Source organism: Python bivittatus, unplaced genomic scaffold (genome assembly GCF_059951505.1).
Source record: "Python bivittatus isolate LINGU-HERP-01145 unplaced genomic scaffold, Pbiv_v1 ctg000020_np1212, whole genome shotgun sequence".
Lineage (NCBI taxonomy): Eukaryota > Metazoa > Chordata > Lepidosauria > Squamata > Pythonidae > Python > Python bivittatus.
The window spans coordinates 60,278,043-60,297,410 of NW_028277030.1; the positions used below are offsets into that span (position 1 = coordinate 60,278,043).

Consider the following 19,368-nt stretch of genomic DNA (forward strand, 5'->3'; position numbering starts at 1 on the left):
ATTCTGGGTTACTGTTTCTTTCTTAGTTGATTGGAAGGGCATTCAGATGTTGGCATGACCTAATCCAACCTCTCTCCTTTCCTCTATTATTTCTATTCCTCTCCTATTCCTCTCTATTATTTCTAAAGACTGTTAACTGGAACACCAGTATACATATTAATAGCATTTAATCAGGATTCTCACTTAATCAGCTTCTCAGACTTGAGAAGAAATGGGAGATGTATACAATCATGCGAAAAAGTAAATACACCCCATGTAAATCTTTTTTAACGTATATGGACATATCAATATTTTATCTTCATTAAACAGTATATAAAGATAAAGGTGATGTAACTGAACAAAAAAAAAACTACGAAAAATTGACTTTGCAATAATTTATTCAACAAAAAATTAACAGATATGCCATTTCCTTCTGTGGAAAAAATAAATACACCCTTGGCTCTAATACCTGTTATTGCCCCCTTTGGCAGAAACCACCTCAAGTATGCATTTCTTATAACTGTCTACCAGTCTTTGACATCAACTGGGAGGAATTTTTTCCTACTCCTCCATGCAGAATTTTTTCACCTGTGAAATGTTTGAGGGGTTTCTTTCATGCACAGCTTGTATCAAATCACCCCATAGCATCTTGATGAGATTTAGATCCGGGCTTTTACTTGGCCATTCCAGAACCCTCCACTACTTTTTTTTCAGCCATTCCTTGGTGGATTTACTGGAATGTTTAGGGTCATTGTCATGTTGCAAGATCCGCTTTCAGCTGAGCTTCAATCTTCTGATAGGTGGTCTCACATTATCCTCAAACACCCTCTGTACAATGAAGAATTCTTAGTGGATTCTGTGATGGTGCACTAACCTGATACACCAGAGCAGTGGATTCTATGATGGTGCACTAACCTGATGCACCAAAGCAGCCCCAAACCATAACATGTCCACCACCACGCTTTACAGTTGGAATCAGGTTTTTCTAGTGAATGCTCTCTTTGGCTTTCACCAAACATGTCTTCTGGTACTGTGGCCAAATAACTTTATCTTTGCCTTATCTGTCCAGGGCACATTGTTCCAGAAGTCTTGGTCTTTGCCTAGGTATTCACGAGCAAACTTTAGTCTTACCTTGATGTTCCTTCTGGACAGCAAAGGTTTCCCCCGGCATGCCTCCCATATAGATCTAATTTGTGCAGCTTCTTTCTAATGGTGGAGTCATGCACTTTGACATTGGCAACAACTACCTATATGTCCCATGATGAAATTCTAGGGTTCTTAGAGACTTCTTTCAGCATCTTGTGTTCTGCTCTTAGACTGAACTTACTGGGATGGCCTAGTTTGGTCAAGTTGGCAGTTGTTTGATATCTTCTCCACTTGTAGATGATCTTCTGGACAGTGGAATTATTGATGTCTAATTGTTTGGCAATCTTTTAAAATCCTTTCCCAGACCCATAGGCATCAATAATCATCTTTCTGAATGCCTCAGAGAATTTAGACATAATGATACCACACACTTCAACAACGAAGAGCAAATCAAACTAAATGTCTGAGGTTTAAATAGACAGATTCCTCCCAGATCCTCTTTAACAATGTTGCACCTGATCCTAATTTTAGGTATTTGGGGTAGTGATAAATGTAGGGGTGTACTTACTTTTTCCACATGCGAAATTTGCAATTATGTTTATTTAAATTACACAGTGGACTACGAAATGTAAATGATGCATGGTATTTGTTATATTATATCCCCTTTATCTATCAATATTGTTGAAATGAAGATCAAATATCTGTATGTTGAAATATGTTGAAAAACTAAAAATTTCAATGGGGTGTACTTTTTCACATTACTATACTTTTACATACTACAGAAGTTAAATATGTTGCTAAGTGGGTCCTATGCAAAAATGGAATTTGGTCACCTGGGCTGATTTTAACAAATCAGGAGGTAGAAATGCATGTTTTAAATCAGGAATGTTAAAACAACATTTAAAATAAAATTTACTCAATTGATTCTTTCCTATGTTTTGATATTTCTTTAAAAAGAAGGGAATATTGAACAAGCATCAAAAACAAGAAGCACTGAAATACCAGATTTTTAAAGTATTTTTTTTTAATCTCTAGGAAAAGGTAGAGTGACAGTCCCTGTAATTTCAGGAATATACTGGTATCAGACAGTTATTTCCTAGAAGTGGAAAAAAGTAGTGTACATCATAACATAATGTAACTATAACTTGAGACAATACTTACAAGTTTGTTCTATAGGCTCCATATTGAGCTAAACGTTGCAAATGCAGCAAAACTATGGAAATGCATATGAATTGCATATCAGGAGCCAACTATGTTGGCACATTCTGGAAGCTTGCATATTATATACATCCAATTGGCTATTTCAGCCCTGGATTCAGTGACTATACGGAGATCCTACTTCTTCTATATCACCTAGTGCTTCTCTTGCCACAGCATAAGAATAATTTCTGACACACAGTCTGTTGCTTGAGAAGAGCTGCACTATTTCAGTCTAACATTCGAAACTACTGGCTGGGATCAACATGCACAGCAAGTATTCACCTGAAATTGGTGAATGTCTGGAGGAGGAAGAGTGGAAGGTTTTCCTCATTTATTGGAGGACACAGGGAGGAAGTCAGCTAGAGTGAACCACAGAAGCCAAAACTAATGCAACCTCCCCTAAGCATAGGAAACCCCTTGAACGAAGGGTCTTAAATATAAATAGTTTGTGTATCTATTTTGTTCTCCAATTTTTCAGTGTGGTTTACATAAAAAGTTGGTAGCATTCAATAAACAAATAAAAAACAAAGTAGGATAACCATCAATTATAAATCTTCATTAAAAATTGAGATCTAAAAGACAGACAAATAGAAAAGTTTTCATCCGACACCAAAAAGAATTCAGACTTAGCATCAAGAAAATACATTGTATAATCTGGATCTCGCAATCAATGAGGCTTTTCTTTCTTGGCTGGAGAATCCAAAGAAAAGTTTTCAACAAAGATTATGACAGCTATCAGGTCCACACTTGGTTCAGTTTTATAGATTTAAATTAGCAATTTAAATTGTGTCTGGAATAAACTTGAAGCCAATGGAGATGCTTCATGATAAGTTAGCAGTCTAGCATTTACCATTTGATGACAAACTTACAGTGAACCAGTTCAGCTATTGCAATTAGAGTAAGCTATTTTAAAAATGAGTAGGGCACATAATATACTCTAATACAATATTAGGGTAGCCTAAGGTTTCTCCTCTTTCTTGTTTTGTTTGTTGTGCCCTTCCCCAATTTCCCAGGCTGACCCCAATATCCCAGAAGAGATCTGATGTTTGCTGAAGATTCTATGGGCTGATTTATCCATCTCTTCTACTAAAATAGTAGATGGATGTAAATGACTAGTAAATAGTAAATGACTAAATATTAATCCTTTTTGTAACAAGAGCCATGCATCCCCTCCTTTTTCCAAACTGCTTTATGGCATGCCTTACACTTGAAGGACAGGATCATTTCTATTCACTCCTAGCATGAAATGAATAAATGCTGAAAGCAGGAGAAAGCTGGTCAGGGCAACAGAACCAGAGCCATAATGTACATCTTATATTGTGGCATGTTTTTGAGCATGCTCAAATCATCTTGGGCTGAGTATGAACTTTTAACACTATTATCCTAAAAATGTTTTTATTCATTATTGTGGCCAGAATGTTTCAATAGGAACAAAACAATCTCTCAGTCAAGTCTTTCTCTCTCTCTTTTGTAGTTTCAATGTTATATGAGGGAGTTTAACAGGGCAGGGGAAAGGAAAGCTGATGTTGATTTACCAAGGTGCCTGGTGAGATGAAGCAGAAAGCAATCAATGGTTGACACTAAGAATTTATTGTCAGAAGAGGAAGCCCTGCTTCTTTTGTAGAGAACCTCTGTTAAAAACAGCTGGAATGGCATCATGCAAATACACAGTTGGTAAAGCACCATCAGTTCTTGCCTGTGTATTAGTGGATGATGTAATTGGCCATGACCAAATGACCTCAACAGGCCCATCATTATCTTTAAGGACTGTCATCTATTCAGTCGCTGTTTTCTGGCAATTATGGATTGCTTGATGATTTGATGCTTCCAGGCAAATCTTTAGATTGGCCTTCTCGAGCCTGATATCCTCCCGAAATACTGCCAGGGAATTATGGGTGTTGCTGTCTGAACAAGAGGATGGCACCAGGCTGAGAAAGGTTGATCCAGAATGATACCCATGGAGAAGCAAATACTTTTGCAGTAGCAATTTGTCCTACTAATTTTTGTCCTACCAACAAAAATATGCCAAGGATAACCACTGCAATATTACAGCAATAGAAAAAAATGAGGCAAGAAAAAGAAACAAATTATTGGAAGTGGAAAGATGCAAGTGGACAGAATACACGGAAGCGAAATAGCTGCATGTTTAACGCAATAGAGAACAAGGAGGTGACATCTGAGAATTTCACAGTATTAATGAATTAATATATTAAATAATAGGTGAAGCATAAATGTATAACTACACCCTAGTTAGCATGCATCCTTTGGGTGAGCAAAAAGAGAAGAAACTTGGAAAGTGCCTGAATATAGGAGCAATGAAATACTGAGTAATGAGTTCAATAAAATAGTTGAAATATAATCCTAAACTGATTAACTCCTATCACAATTTACAAAACAGTTTAAATATTGAACACTCTTAGAAAGTCTTCTTAGAATAAATAAATATATAAGAACTTCGCACAGAATATTGTATGGATGGACATGGTACACACAATCATTCTAAAACATGAAAAGGCCGTTTTCTTTTTAAAGTGAATAGTCCTAGAGACATGCATTTCTACTTATTTTACAACAGTGGATAAGAGTAGATAATAATTAGCCAATTAATACCACCCACATTCAGTGAAGTGAGGAGGACAAGATTTCCCCTCCCTAGCATGCTATGTGTACTCAGAAGTGTTTAGGAACCCTCTAATTGGGGAGAGGGAAATTAGAGAATTTCAGGGGAAGGGAGAAGGAACAATCTTGTTAAATGAAAAGAAGTCAGCTTGTAAGATACTGGATTTCTCCAGCGCTAAAATGAAAAGTTTGGATTACTGCTCAACATACAGGAAGTATTATTTTTTTCCCACTTGCCATTAATTATATCCATTAATTCTAATGTTCAGAAAAAAATAAGATTGTCTTTAAAGACCTCAGAAATAATATTATTCTAAAATATTAAATACATTTATTATTTTACTATTATTATGATCCATAACTCTCTAAAAGAACTACAAATGGAGTTTCATAATTTGTTTACATGTAACATCAATTAATATAAATATTTGTTAATGGGATGAGGAAAAAATTAAGTGTTTCTAGGAATGTGTGTTTTGGTTTACATAAAAAAAAAATTCTGATAAACAGCTCTGTAATTTTAATGTGCCATATACAATCTTTAGAGCCAGTTTGGTGTGGCACCAGGCTAGAAATCAGGAGACTGTGAGTTCTAGTCCCGCCATAGGCATGAAGCCAGCTGGGTAACATTGGCCAGTCACACTCTCTCAGCTCTGTGAAGAAGGCAAGGGCAAACCACTTTCAAAAAACCTTGCCAAGAAAACTGCAGGGACTAGTCCAGGCAGTTGCTAGGAGTCAACACTGGCACACCAAAACCAAAACAACAACAAAACCATCTTTGCATAAATATAGGACTAACTGTGGCTGAATCTTAGCCATGTCAAGCAATGAACATGAACTAAAGGCCTTCTATTTCAGCACTGTTTAAAGTATAAGCTGTCAAATAGAGGAAAACAGGGAATATAATATTTGTGGAATACTTGTACTAAACTGTACAAGCTGTACTCAATCAGAATATACAAGTATAAAGGGGTAATGATGAGGGTCACTGAAAGGAGGAAAGCATGTCCTGTCACTTACTCAAGGTGGCAATGAGCTGACAAGAGTGATTTCTTATCTCTGATCCTGATTTGGTTTACTGTCAGCTTTGATCCCAGCATTGCAGTGAACGAGGGGACAGCCAGGAGAATATTTGCATAATTTGTCAACAGAAATGTGTGAACAACTACATGGAATACAAGAACTAAGCAAGTGATTAGCCCATGTAAGGTGTCCTGAGGATAGATGGATAGAGATCTCCCTTTCTAAAGTGCCCTGAACTTTATAACACAAATGCTTTCAAATTCCAGCATTATTAAAGTCAGTATAACTATTAAGTAGAAAGTGACTCTGATTAGAGTTAAACCTAGTGACCAAATGCATGCATCCTTTAAAAAAAAAAATCAGCATGTATCTTTTCTAGAAAAAGAGTATTTCTATTTCCCAAACTAGACTAACATGGTGTGGCAGGATTTGGGTATGGGGGTGGGGGGAACAAATTAATTCTACAGGAAACAGAAGGGAAATCACAGAGATATTTAAAATCTCAACAGTAAGGACTCTGTCCCCTGCCTAGTTTTATAACTTATGCCTCCAAGCTCTCTGAGTCCTAAAATGTAGGTTAAGATGTTAACATGAAAGTAATGATGAATTCTGGGAAACTCAATATCAAGATGTGGATATAAGAAACCAATTTATGCATTATATTAATAGACACCCCAAATCTCCTTTTCAGGTAAAGTGGCTTATACCAAAAGGCCATATATTTATCAAGAACTTGCTAATGAAATTAATCTAAGCTTATGGAGTACAGAAATGCTCTGAGGCCTATATAATGAAAGTCTTTTTTTTAAAATGGTGATTCTTTTTGAGTTTTCATAATATGGGATATTTGTATAATGTATTTATTTCCAAACTAAAGACTAAAAGGAAAAAGATGGCACTAATTTCATTAACATTTTCTACTTAACAAAAAGTTAATAATGAAAGAGACATTATATCAGTCGTATTTTTATCTTAAGGAAGCTGAGTTTACTTAACAACTGAATTTTCAAAGTTACCTGAATAATGCTGAACAAGTTGTTGAAGAGTTTCAAACTGTGCCCTGGTTGTAATGTAATATCCTCCACTGTCAAGCTTGCGAATTTTATAATGTTTGACATGATCACCTTTCATATCATCCCAGTCACGAATGGACAATGAATAGGCACCTATAACAAGAAAAATAAAAGCTACATGTAGATAAAGGAAATATAATCAAAAATAATTCAACTTGTGTTGGTAACATATTACGATAAAAATGGATTAACCAGTATAATTTTTTGAAACTAAGGAAAGCATGAAAGGAGAACTTTTTAAAAGCACAGCATTCAGTGATTCTGAACTGCTCAACAATTTAGAGATTCTTTTAAAATTCTTCATTCTTCATTATATGACAGCTATATTCAGAATTAGATTTCTTTACCTTTGTTTGCAACCTCTAATTTTTAGAACTTAGCAGAATTTAAAAAATAAGCACCTCTGACCATAAGTCAGGCACTGCTTTTCTTTACTTAAGACACCAGCACGGAGTTTATGTACTAATGTGATGTTTATCTAATAATAAGTCCTGCTGAATTTAAATTTGGCACTTAAAATTACATGAAAAATCAATTTGCTTATAGATTAGATTAGACTTTAGATTTTTTTTTATCCTGCCTTTATTATTTTTATAAATAACTCAAGGCGGTGAAGGTACCTAATACTCCTTCCTCCTATTTTCCCCACATTTTTATTCCATCTGAACATGTCTCATCACCTGGTTTACCTTCACTGTTGTTTTTCCTCTGCTTTGTAATTAAAACACAGGCATATTACCTTTGGTGGTTTCACTCTCACGAATCAGGAAGGTTCCTCGTGGGTTTCCAAAAGACAGCAGCTGCCTCTCAGCATCTTTTCGTCCAAGTTTCCCAAAGTACCATCTGAACAAACATGCCAGAAACAAAAGGGTTTAAACCGGAAGTGGAATTGTTTACTTTTTACAGAATTTAAAAGTTTCTGTAAAAATCTGTGAAGATTGTTCAGGTTTTTCTTATGCCTTGAGAATACTTAAAGACTTGTCCTAGCTAGTAAAATGTTGATTTCTGATAATGATGTACTAGCAGAATGAGTTAATACAAATCATATGATTCATAATATGAATACAGGTAGTCCTTGACTTAGGACCACAATTGGGACCAGAACTTCTGTTGCTAAGCAATGTGGTCGTTAAGTGAGTTGTGCCCGATTTTACAACTTTTGCCCCAATCATTAAGTGAATCACATGGTCATTAAGTGAATCCAGCTTCCCCCATTGACTTTGCTTGTTGGAAGCCCTCTAGGAAGGTCGCAAATGGCGACCATGTGACCCTGGGATGCTGCAACCATCGTAAATATATGCTGGTTGCCAAGCACCCAAATTTTGAACATGTGACTGCAGAGATGCTGTGATAGTCATAAGTGTGAGGACTGGTCAAAAGTCACTTTTTCCAATGCCGTTGTAACTTTGAACCGTTGTTAAATGAATGGTTGTAACTCAAAGACTACCTGGTGAGACATGATGAAGACATAAAAATGTTGGCAACTATAGTCAGATTAACTTGCACACTGAAGATCTTACACTGAAAGGCCCACTGACAATTGATTATATATGTTCATGTAGTACTAAGTCAGCAATTCAATGATGTAAAACGCTGCAAAGCGTAATCCAGTGCAAGAGAATGTAATTCTGAGAAGTTATGCACAGAATTGCAGCGCTAGGATTTCATGTTTATTGAAACATTGTCTTTGGAAATGCTTCAATGTTTCCTTTAGTGCTGATATTTAAAACTGAAATAATGAATGTTGCTCCATCTGCCTTTATTATGAATTTAGCTCTGGCCAATTAACTTGAATAAAACCTTCACAATCTCAGTGCTGCTATACCCACTACAATATAAAGGGTATCTTTCCAGACCAGGAAATTCTGGATGTTCCTGCTTTTCTCTGGTAAAAGCTAGCTCATTTTCCCTTTAATTACCCAAGTATTTAGCAGCCCAGCTGAAAAAGGAAGGTAATGTAATGTGTAATTCCTTGAAAGTCACCACAATTTCAACTGCTCTCTATACAAAACACTCCCGTATTTTTTTTTAAAAAAAACATACTCTTCTGCTTGGATGGAGTCAACTGGAGCCACATAATTACTGGGAATATAACCAGTTTCTCCAGTAGTCAGGGATCGGGCTTCCCACCAATCTCCTTCTCTGAAAAGCAAGAATTAGAAAAATACAAGATTGGTTTAAAGATAACATAATCATTCGCTACCCGTGGTCCAGGTTCAGTAAAAGAACCCATCCTTTTTAGCATTCATAATGAAAGAAACAGACAATGGAATGCATTTTTCTTTTGTTACTACTGCCTAGAAATTCCACTAGATGGAGACCTTTTATAACAGCCATAAACGCTACAGTTTGTGCCATGTTCTAACAGAGAAGATTTATTCAGAAAACAGAGAAAGTGAGCATTAATTGGTACTGCTGTGTTTGTACAATTTGCTTCCATGTTAAAAGAATGTATCAGTGTGGGTGGATTCTACAGCTCTGTTGAAAAGATGCATGCTTGTGTAACTTCAATGACTTCCAAACTACTGCCCTCTGAAATGACTGACAAAAGACTGAAAATGTTTAAAGTTGAACTTTAAAAAAAAAGAAACTGGGAAAAAAAAACTCCAGCACAACATAGGGAAAAATTAATAGGCATCATTTGGGCATTTTTGTCAGTATAAATATGGATATAACTACTGCATTTGAAATCCCTAGTAAAAACTAATATTAATTATATACTATGTACTGTCATGTGCTGATTCTATATAATGTAACATTCTAGCATTGCAACCTTGTAATCTATTTTTTGCACAATAGAGTACTTTCATTTTTTTTGTACAAAGATCCTTGAAATATTATAATAGCTTAATGCTCTTGCAGTGTACTCAGCAACTAGCTTCATTCTCAGTCTTAAAGATGCTTGAATGTGCCTAATGTTTTTAAAAGCTATCATTAACAATATAGCAGTATGCATTCCAATAAAACTGTTCTTGGAATGGTTGTGGTTTTTTTTCTTATTCTCCAAGAATCTTACAAGTAGATTATTTGAAATTTAATCATGGATAGCCTTATTGCAAATCTAAAAAGTTTATTTTTCAAGTGTACAGTGGTACCTCGGGATACGAACTTAATCCGTTCCGTGACTCTGGGCGTATCCCGAGTTGGTCGTAACCCGACGCAAATTTCCCCATAGGGTTCAATGTAAATCTGGTTAATCCGTTCCGCCCTCCGAATTTGGTCGCACCCCGAAGCAAATTTTCCCATAAGGTTCAATGTAATTACCGTTAATCCATTCTGGCGTCCGCGGACCACGTGTCAGGGGTGGGAAAACGGCTGGGCGCCAAGCGGTGGGAAAACAGCCACGGACCACATGTCAGGGGCGGAAAAATGGCCGCGGACCACGTGTCAGGGGCGGAAAAATGGCCGTGGACCACGTGTCAGGGGTGGAAAAATGGCCGTGGACCACGTGTCAGGGCGGAAAAATGACTGTACCCCGAGGCGGAGTTCGCACATCGAGGTAAATTTTTGCGGCCGGAGCTGGTCGTAACCCGAAAAGTTTGTTAGTAGAGGCGTTCATATCCCGAGGTACCACTGTATTTTCTTTACCTTCATCAGGACCATTTTGAAGCATAAAGGAAAGTGGATAATGTAGATTTTTCCCCACAATGAAAATTTATAAGCAAAATACGATCATGAAAATACTGTTCTTTTTAAAGTAACTTATAGTTCAACCAACTATGCTTATACACCCAGCAAAGGTGTTTAGGCATAGAGAATCATGGAATATTCCACAAATTATCTTGTTTTTCACTTCAGTTTTTAAATCTCCAGTTATCTTTGGGAATATATTGTTTTGATTTACAGAATCATAGTTAATATTCCATGGACTTAATTGCCATTATATCCATGAAAAGAAACACATTATGCCTTTAAGGAATATTTTAACACTGTAAGTTTTTTTTTTTTAAATCATCAACCAAGTATTCTAAAACTGCATTGCTAGAAAAACTGATTCTTAAAGGCCATGTTTTCAGTGCTTCTACATTGATTTTATTTTCCCATTCTAGGATAGAAATATTAATCCTAGCAAGTGAAGGACAGCTAACAGCTGAGAGATGGAAGGGTCCAGATTATTTCTCCTCATAGGTTTCCATAACTAACTATAATGACATCAAAATGACAAAATGTTACATCATGACATCACACGCAACTACTTGAGGCATGGGAGTTTGCATCATGAGGCATATTTTGTCACCCCCCCTCCCCCCGGAATCCCTGATTCTTTCTGCTCTGCAATATTGGATGATATGCTTCACGGTGCATTCAGCAACTCAGTTCCAAAGCTCCTCTCATCAACTACAGAAATAGGGTGAGGATGAACATATTTTGCTCTTTGAATGCGATCAGATGGGAAGCGCCCTATTCAGATAAGTGGCAATAAATATGAAAAGAGATTATGAGGTAGGGAAACAAATTAATCTAATTCCTTTTTTTCCTTCCTCCCCTCCATGTTATCAGTCCTTCTTTATATACATCAGACATCTACAATGATGATTTGTTTTATTTATTTATAAGATTTCAGTTCAGATATTCACTGAAAAACAGTGAATACTGTTACTCATTAAAGTAATAGTAGCAATAGCTTCAGCCCTTTTCATAATTAACAAGTAATTATTTTCTTTCTTTTTTTATTAGCTTAAGTAAGTAGTCTAACTTTCTTGCCTGATATGGAATGTCTCTCATTCTCAGAAAATGGATCTGTAGAATCTCAACTTCAGTTACTTCAAATCAACTTACATTTCTCACAATAATAACCTATCTTCTCCCTTAAAAAGTTATGAATTTTTGTAACACATGATCTTAATATGATGTATTATACCTCTTTAAAAATGACACTGGAATTAAATATATCATTGCTATCAAGGGAATAAAACTTTTAGGCATTAAAAGGTAAGTCATATAGTAAACAGAACTTACGAACTGTTAAGTATCTGGAATTTTTCTCCTTTATGAAAACTTAAATCATCTTCTGTTCTTGCTTCGTAATCATATAAAGCTACAAAAAGAGTTACACCTATGGAAAGACAGATAAAAGTGAATGCAACTTTCACAAATTGCAATTTTTTAAAAGAAATTATTTCAATTTTTTTTCATAATGGAAGAAGGAAAGGAGAAATTTGACCTTCTAATTTTATTTTTCATATAGCATTTTACATAAAGAGCCTAAAACTTCTGGTTTTATAAGCACTATATAAGTTATAGTGTTATCTTTTTCTAAAGTGCTTTGCATGTATTATCCTTGACCAATGATGTCCAGTAGGACTGGGGATCCTAGTGTAGCTTGCAGGGCACTAATGTGCCAGTGGATACATGTTTTGGTGCTGGTTGAGGCTCTTCATTTATTTAATGTGTTAATCAAATTTATTACTACCACAACTGTGAGGCTCTTTGCCTCCCCCATCTTCCTTTGCACATTCAATATGAATATAAATATAAATTTGAATTAATAAATGATATGCTGGCATGTTGCAAATTAAATTGCCAACTTCCAGCACTGTATTTATTTCCAGAGATGCAACTTGGTTTCCATGAAAATAAAAAAGATGACTGGCTGCAGCTGAGTGTTTTATTTGGGAATATGTCTACCTGCCCAGGAACAAAGAAAGATAAGCAGAAATAGTTGGCAGCATACTGTGGGACAGTAGTCTAGAGCTAGTGAGAGGTCTCATTTCAGGAAATTGGTGCTTTATATCCCCCATGGCAAGCCCATCCCATCAGCCATGTTGTGAGAGCACAGACACTGATTCTAGTAATTCCAAATGAGCTCACAAGCATCATAAGCTCACAACATCATTAGACTGCCATAGAGTATAAGCCTAAGAAACAAACACACACTACCTCTTTATTTCTGATATCTGGGAGATTGGATCACATATCATGCAAATGTGGTTTGTTTGGCTTTGGCTTAGCATGTTGCAGGAACATAGCCATTGTGATTTGTAAATCATGGTTAATGGCTTAGTGTGTTATAGATGCTGGCCTACTGGTACCACACCACAACTTACTGTGCTATGTGGATCCATACAATAATATCTTATTTAGGACCACCTACTGATTTCATGGCTGATATTAGCAACATGCGTAATGAATTTCAAATGTTCCTATCTATATAGCCTCTAAACTCTTATGCTGCTTCAGAACTCATACAACCAAAATTAAACCTTAAGACTAGAAGAAAAAATATACTGCAGTTTTCAAAACTTGTACAGGCACTGATTATATAAGAATGTTTGGGTTCAGTATATTGAACATACATGACGAGGAAATAATATCATCGATTAAAGTTGTACAACTGGCTTTTGTCAGTAGGGAAGCAGAGGATGACACCTCAGGATGAGTAGTAAATATATGCATATCTGAATTTATGCACTGGTGAAATCTGATAATATTGTCATCAAGTACAAGACTTACAGTATGTGCGAGATAAAAGCAAAGGGATTCAAAGAAGACAACTATATTGATTCTTTTTTCTTACTGAGAAACATAAACATGCTTTAGAAAGGGAATGGACGCCGTTCTTGTTGTTATTATTTACCTGTTCCTCCTCTTGTACGCAGTGTACCAGTATGTGACGAAGAATTGACACCACCGAAGACCGTCAATCCTTGTCCTCCTGCTGTGGGGAAATTGTTGTAGTTTGGAATTGAAGTCACACCAAAATTTGGGTAATGTTGAGGGGTAGGATCTGTTCCATAGCGATAACCTGAACTCTGGTTTAAACTACCATCCCTCTCGTCAGTCAGTTTTGTTGCTTCTTTATCCTTACATTGCACACAGCCCATTATCTAAAATCCTGCAAAAATGAAATCAGAAATACAGTGTTGTTTTCATTATGATGGTTGTACATTTCAACTAAATTATAGAACACATACGTATTCAACAGCTATAGAATTAGAATAGGGTTTTTTTTTTGGAAAATCTAGGCACCCAATTGCTAAAATAAAAATAACTCTTTCCTGGGATGGATTCCTAAAACAACTTCTTGGACTACAGAGTTAGCATTTGGGCTCCAAATTGTAAATATGATAGGATAGCTTTCATATTTTTGTAGGGTCTAAGTATTATATCAATATAGTTTATGCCAGTTCCATTCTTGCTGCAGCAAGGGCAACACAAAGACAAGCTATGGACCAGTACAGTCCAAAATTTATGACAAAAGAAATAAAAAGAAAACAAGTTTTTCAGACTGACATATTTTCTTCAGTATAGATTTGTGTTCTAATTACTCAACTTGGGTAAATTTAGAGCACGCACTTGCATGTATTGTACAAGTGATATGAATAACAGACCTCCCTGACTTTCCTTATAGTTCTTTGTGTTTTCTGTATTATCCTTCACCTGCCATCTTCTAAATTTTAGGAATACAACAGGGCTGCTTCTTTGGGCTTTAAATATAGCCAGGAAGTTGGCAACATAGGGCTACACTTAAAAAAAAATAGAGAAATATAACAACCAGAAAATATGATGATTATAACCAAGAATATAACAGTGCAATCAGAAAAAAATATATAGAATAATAATTAAATGAATGACATTTGAGGAAACTAAAAACATATCCATAAAGTGTTAATATAGAACTAGCTCAATTCTTTAATATATTATTAAATCTAGCCATAGAGACCATCTATTGCTCCACCTTCTCATTTGTAATACGTTATTTCAATACAATGATATTTATATAATATGCTTAGTTTCTTAACATTCTATTATTTAGGTACCTTAGAGTATTGAATATAGATAAGAGGAAAAAAAAGTGGATATTCTAGCAGTGTTAATTACAGTTTTGGACATTAATGTTATAAGCATTATGGTTATTTGATTTTCTTCTTCAAAATTAAATATAACATTAGAAATGAATTGAAAAGCATTTCAAGGTATTTGTTTTATAATAAGGGTTTCGGTCCAACATAGGGCTATATTTTTCTTTCAAGAGCGGCTATCTCAAAGACAGCTGTTATTTTCTTGTACATGCAACTGAATTGCATGGTTTCTACTAGCCTATATGTACTACTTACAGAGAGATCCTTTAGTTTTGATCAACATGGTATGGGTTGTTGGCCCTTTATCTTCTCCTTTCATAGAATGATTGTAAGTGTAACAGAAGTCACATGATCTTGGATTATGCAAAATAAACTAGAATCTGCTAGGGGCCATCTATGTTCCATAAGAGCATGAGAACAGTCCTGTTGGATCAGGCCAAGGTATATCTTAGTCTTGTTTCTCACAGTGGCCATGAGATACATCTGGACTGCTTGCAAGCAGGAGATGGAGACATATACCTCTCCACAGATGTTGGCATGCAATTATCATTTAGAGGCATGTTGTCTTGACCCATAGGTGACACTGATCCTTCAAGAGAAATAGCCCTTCATAGTCCTGTCCTCCATGATTTTACCCAATTCTTTGAAATCTGTTCAAGTTAATGGCCATCATCACATCTTGAGGTAATGACTTCCTCAGACTAATTATTACTCTATTTTATTTTGTTTGATTCATATAATACCTTTCCTTGAAATGATATTCACTCTCAAATCCTTTGTTCTCCCTGACAGCAAAGGAATTCTCATCTTGGAAGTAGGCTGAAGCTATCACTTCCCAGAAAGTCCCTTGTCTTGTCAAGGGAACAGGCCTGCTCCCAGAAAGTTAAGGACTCATTGTATTAAACACAAATCCATGACTTATGCTCAGAAGGCAGTTGGTCATGTATCTGACATTCTGTGCAATAAACTGAAAAAAAATATTCACCCCTGTTTTTCTACCTTCATTGTTGTTGGTAATGGTATTCTTTTTCTTTAGGAACTGTTAGATCTAAAAGATAGTGCCTATGTAATAATTTACAGAGCTTGGAGCCCTGACTTTTTCACCCGATAGCTGACCTCATCTTAGTGTATAGTCTCTGAAGATAGGTGGTTAGGGTTTCTTCCCCTGCTCTCCTCCCTCACCAAACTCTCCCCCTGGCACTCCTGTTTGCTCAGTCTGGTCATGAGCTCCTAACTACTTTGCCCCTTTCCAAGACTTCTGGATGAGACTGAGCTGTTGCTTGGGAAAGGAACTTTACGTACTACCTATCTCTTGATGAGTGAGGCAGCTGCAGCCTTAGCCCCTTCCCCTGTGACTTTGTGCTCAGCAAGCAAGCATCCCACTCAGCCAGGAAAACAAAACAAAACAAATGGACTCACACTGGCTCCTAGTTACTGTACAAATTAGAGAGAAACAGCACAGCACGGTCTCAGATTACAGGTCTTTTATACTCCCCTGAGTTGGACACAATCTGGTGTGATGAGTCACCCTTCCACAAAATTCTGACAAAGCACCTACATTTAGCCATCTGGAGATAATCTGTGAATTTTTTTCCATTCGATTTCACACCATCTCCATGCAATACTTTAAAGGTTTCTGAAAAGCTTCTATAATATGAAGTTAGAAAGGATATGGTCTATTGCAGGGGAAGGTGAGAATATGACCTGAAATGTATTATTCACCTGCTGAGCCAACACAAAATGAATTAAATTCCTAGTTATCAAAAGGGGGGGGGGGAGAAAGCAAAGAATAAAGTAACTCTTTAAGAAATATGATCTTAGAAAAGTTATGCCAATAATGAATATACATAAACCTTCCAAGCTGTAAAAGATGATAGTGGTAGTGATGATAGTAATAGTAGTAATATTTCAAAGAGATAAAAGCTATACAAAACAGGTAATAGATGAATGGACTGCAGCCATGTCTCTCCCTTTTTTTGCTGGCACATATCTTCTGCGAAAGAGATGGGGAGGAGTGAATGGAAATGTTTGATGGAGAGATTATTCCCCTTACTGTTGTCTTTTTCAACTTGGCTCCAAATCTAGGTGATGCATATATAAACGTTCCTTGATTACAGGACTGCATAATTTGTAACAAAGGGCGTAACCTGCATGATTTTTTTTTTCAAAGCAAGACTTAGAAAAGTTGTCCATTCTTTCTTTAAGACCCCATGCATGATATCATTGAAAGCTTAGTTAAGATTCTGGAGGAAGTAAGAAAGTATTACTGGATGGGATCCAAAATGATTCCAGGACTTGTGTAGGTCATTTTAAGTACATTCGCTATTCAACAGTAGCGCAGAGCTCTAAACAGCCAGAGGACAAAAAACTAACTCCTACAGTTTTCACAACATTAGAAACCTCACTATATGGATCGCAGGCATTTCAACCTTCTGGCAAGCTAAAAACATACGGCTTAGCAGAACAACGGTGATATCATTTCACAAAATCTGGAAATCATTACGGCCTATAAGCATTAAACAAGATTTTGGTATAGTTCTAAAATGTCACATCCCTTGGGCATGACTGGGTCATATGACTGTTTTAGCAAATGGCATCGGTTTTACAAGCGTATAAAGAAGTTCAGTTTGCTTCTACTTCTCAAAAGCAAAATGAAGAAGGTGCTAATTAAAGCCCATTAGAAATTATGAAACTGAATGACACTGAGATATGTATTTCCTCATAAATTCCAATGTTTGTTTGCTTTATGGAATCAATCAGTAATTCTGTGACCATATATGATTAAAGCTGTAGCATGTAGTACTTTCCCAGAAGTAACTCCTACTGAACTTTCAACAGATACAGTATGTGTGGATATGGTAGTCCTTTGGGTTCAAAGAAGACATGCTGTTGTGCAGTTCATCTCTGGACACAGAGATGGCTCTGCAGTCCCAGTCTGGAAGTGCAGATTCTAGCACAAATGGAAACACACTGGAAGTCTCTGCAACCACTTGTCCTGCATTTCTTGCAGTTCCGTCTGTACTTTGGACTGCAGATGCTCAATCTTGTCTTTCTTTGAGATGGATGATGGATTGTTCTGCAAGTCTGCATAAACCTTGTTTTTGGCCTGGAGGGCTGCTGAAATGGTCTTGTGATTTTCACCAAACCAATCTTGATATGCCCAGGTTTTCAGTCTGAGTACACTTGTTGCAGTCCTCATGATGACATTTTCAAATTGCATCCACTTTTCAGAACAGGTTCCTACAAGCAATAAATTGCTGGAGTTTTTCTTTAAGTACATCTTGGAAACGTACTTGGCCTAGGTCTTGCAGTTTGCCGAAGTTGAATGACTTTCTGGCAGTCCTTGGTTGCTTACGATGTAAAGAGGCAATGTGCAGGTTGAGGACTGACTGGACCAGCCTGTGATCTGTACAGCACTCAACACCTCGCATGGCTCAGGTGATGGTGAGGTCTCTACGGTTGCACTGATGTACTATAACACAGTCAAGGAGGTGCCAAATTTGGACCTGGGATACATCCAGGTAGTTTTGTACTTGTTTGCAAGTCTGTACATCATGTTAGTGATGCACACAGGTTGTGCTTGGCACATTTGCTCAGAAGCAGCAGGCCACTGTTATTTACTTTTTCCACCCCATGTCTCCTGAGGATTCCATCCCAGTTGTCTGTCTCCACCCTAGCACTGAAGTCACCCAGAATGTTGAGTTTGTTGCTGGTGGAGGTTGTTCAAATAATCTGGTCCAGGTCCTTATAGAAATCTTCCTCGTCTCCCTCTGGACTCATGAGAGTTGGTACGTAAGTGCTGACAATGGTGATATACCGGGACTTGCTGAGAGGAAAGTGGAACTTCATAATGCATTCATTTATTCCAGTGGATAGAGTAGAGATGTTCTTCAGCAGAGGAGTTTTGATTGCAAAACCTACTCAGTGAGTCTTGTTGTCAGTCTGTGGTTTCCCTTTCCAAAAGAACATATATCCACTCGCTGCTTCCTGTAATAAGCCCTTGTCTGCCAGCCTGGTCTCACTGAGTGCAATGATATCAATGTGATAATGGTGAAGTTCAGTTGATATAAGTGTTGTTCGTCTTTCAGGCCTGGACCCCTTCTCTCTATCCAGCAAAGTGTTCCAGGCTCCAAAAATCAGTTTTCTTTGATTTGTGTTTTCTGATACTCAGCCACTAAGGAAATGATCTGCCAGCTGTGGTTAGCTAGCCAGATGTTGTGGGGCAGGCAATGTTTACGGTACCTTTTCTAACCCTCTCCCTCATGTGAGGGTGGGCAGTGCTATCCTTGAAGGGCTGCCCAGTTGCCCTGGACACTTGTATATTACAGTCAAGAATTAAAAGAAAAAGTTCCACATAACATATTTTGTCTTCTTCAGGCAGTTATATACAACTTGGCACAAGTAGAACAGATAAAAACACTGAAAACGTATGATTTTTTTTGAGCTTATATAAGTAGGATACCTTTGTAAATGAAAAAAATATTTTTCTGAATCTTTTTGAAATCCAAAAGAACTGGAGTTAAATAAGTTTCTATAAAATTGAAAACCAGATAAATGTTTATATAAACTCTTGCCCTTACTTTCCT

General features: G+C 36.7%; 1 protein-coding gene across 7 annotated transcripts in view; it reads right to left on the reverse strand.

The window, feature by feature from the left end:
* Positions 1 to 19,368, reverse strand: part of FYN (FYN proto-oncogene, Src family tyrosine kinase) — a 128,806-nt gene that overhangs the window by 17,303 nt on the left and 92,135 nt on the right. For all 7 annotated transcript variants that reach the window (XM_088139595.1, XM_088139601.1, XM_088139588.1 and 4 more), the window contains 5 exons: positions 13,558 to 13,815; positions 11,940 to 12,036; positions 9,024 to 9,122; positions 7,720 to 7,823; positions 6,924 to 7,073 (listed from right to left, as the gene is read on the reverse strand). In XM_088139595.1, coding sequence (XP_087995721.1) covers positions 6,924 to 7,073; positions 7,720 to 7,823; positions 9,024 to 9,122; positions 11,940 to 12,036; positions 13,558 to 13,804 — 697 coding nt within the window. In that variant the 5' untranslated portion in view covers positions 13,805 to 13,815. The remainder of the gene's footprint in view (positions 1 to 6,923; positions 7,074 to 7,719; positions 7,824 to 9,023; positions 9,123 to 11,939; positions 12,037 to 13,557; positions 13,816 to 19,368) is intronic.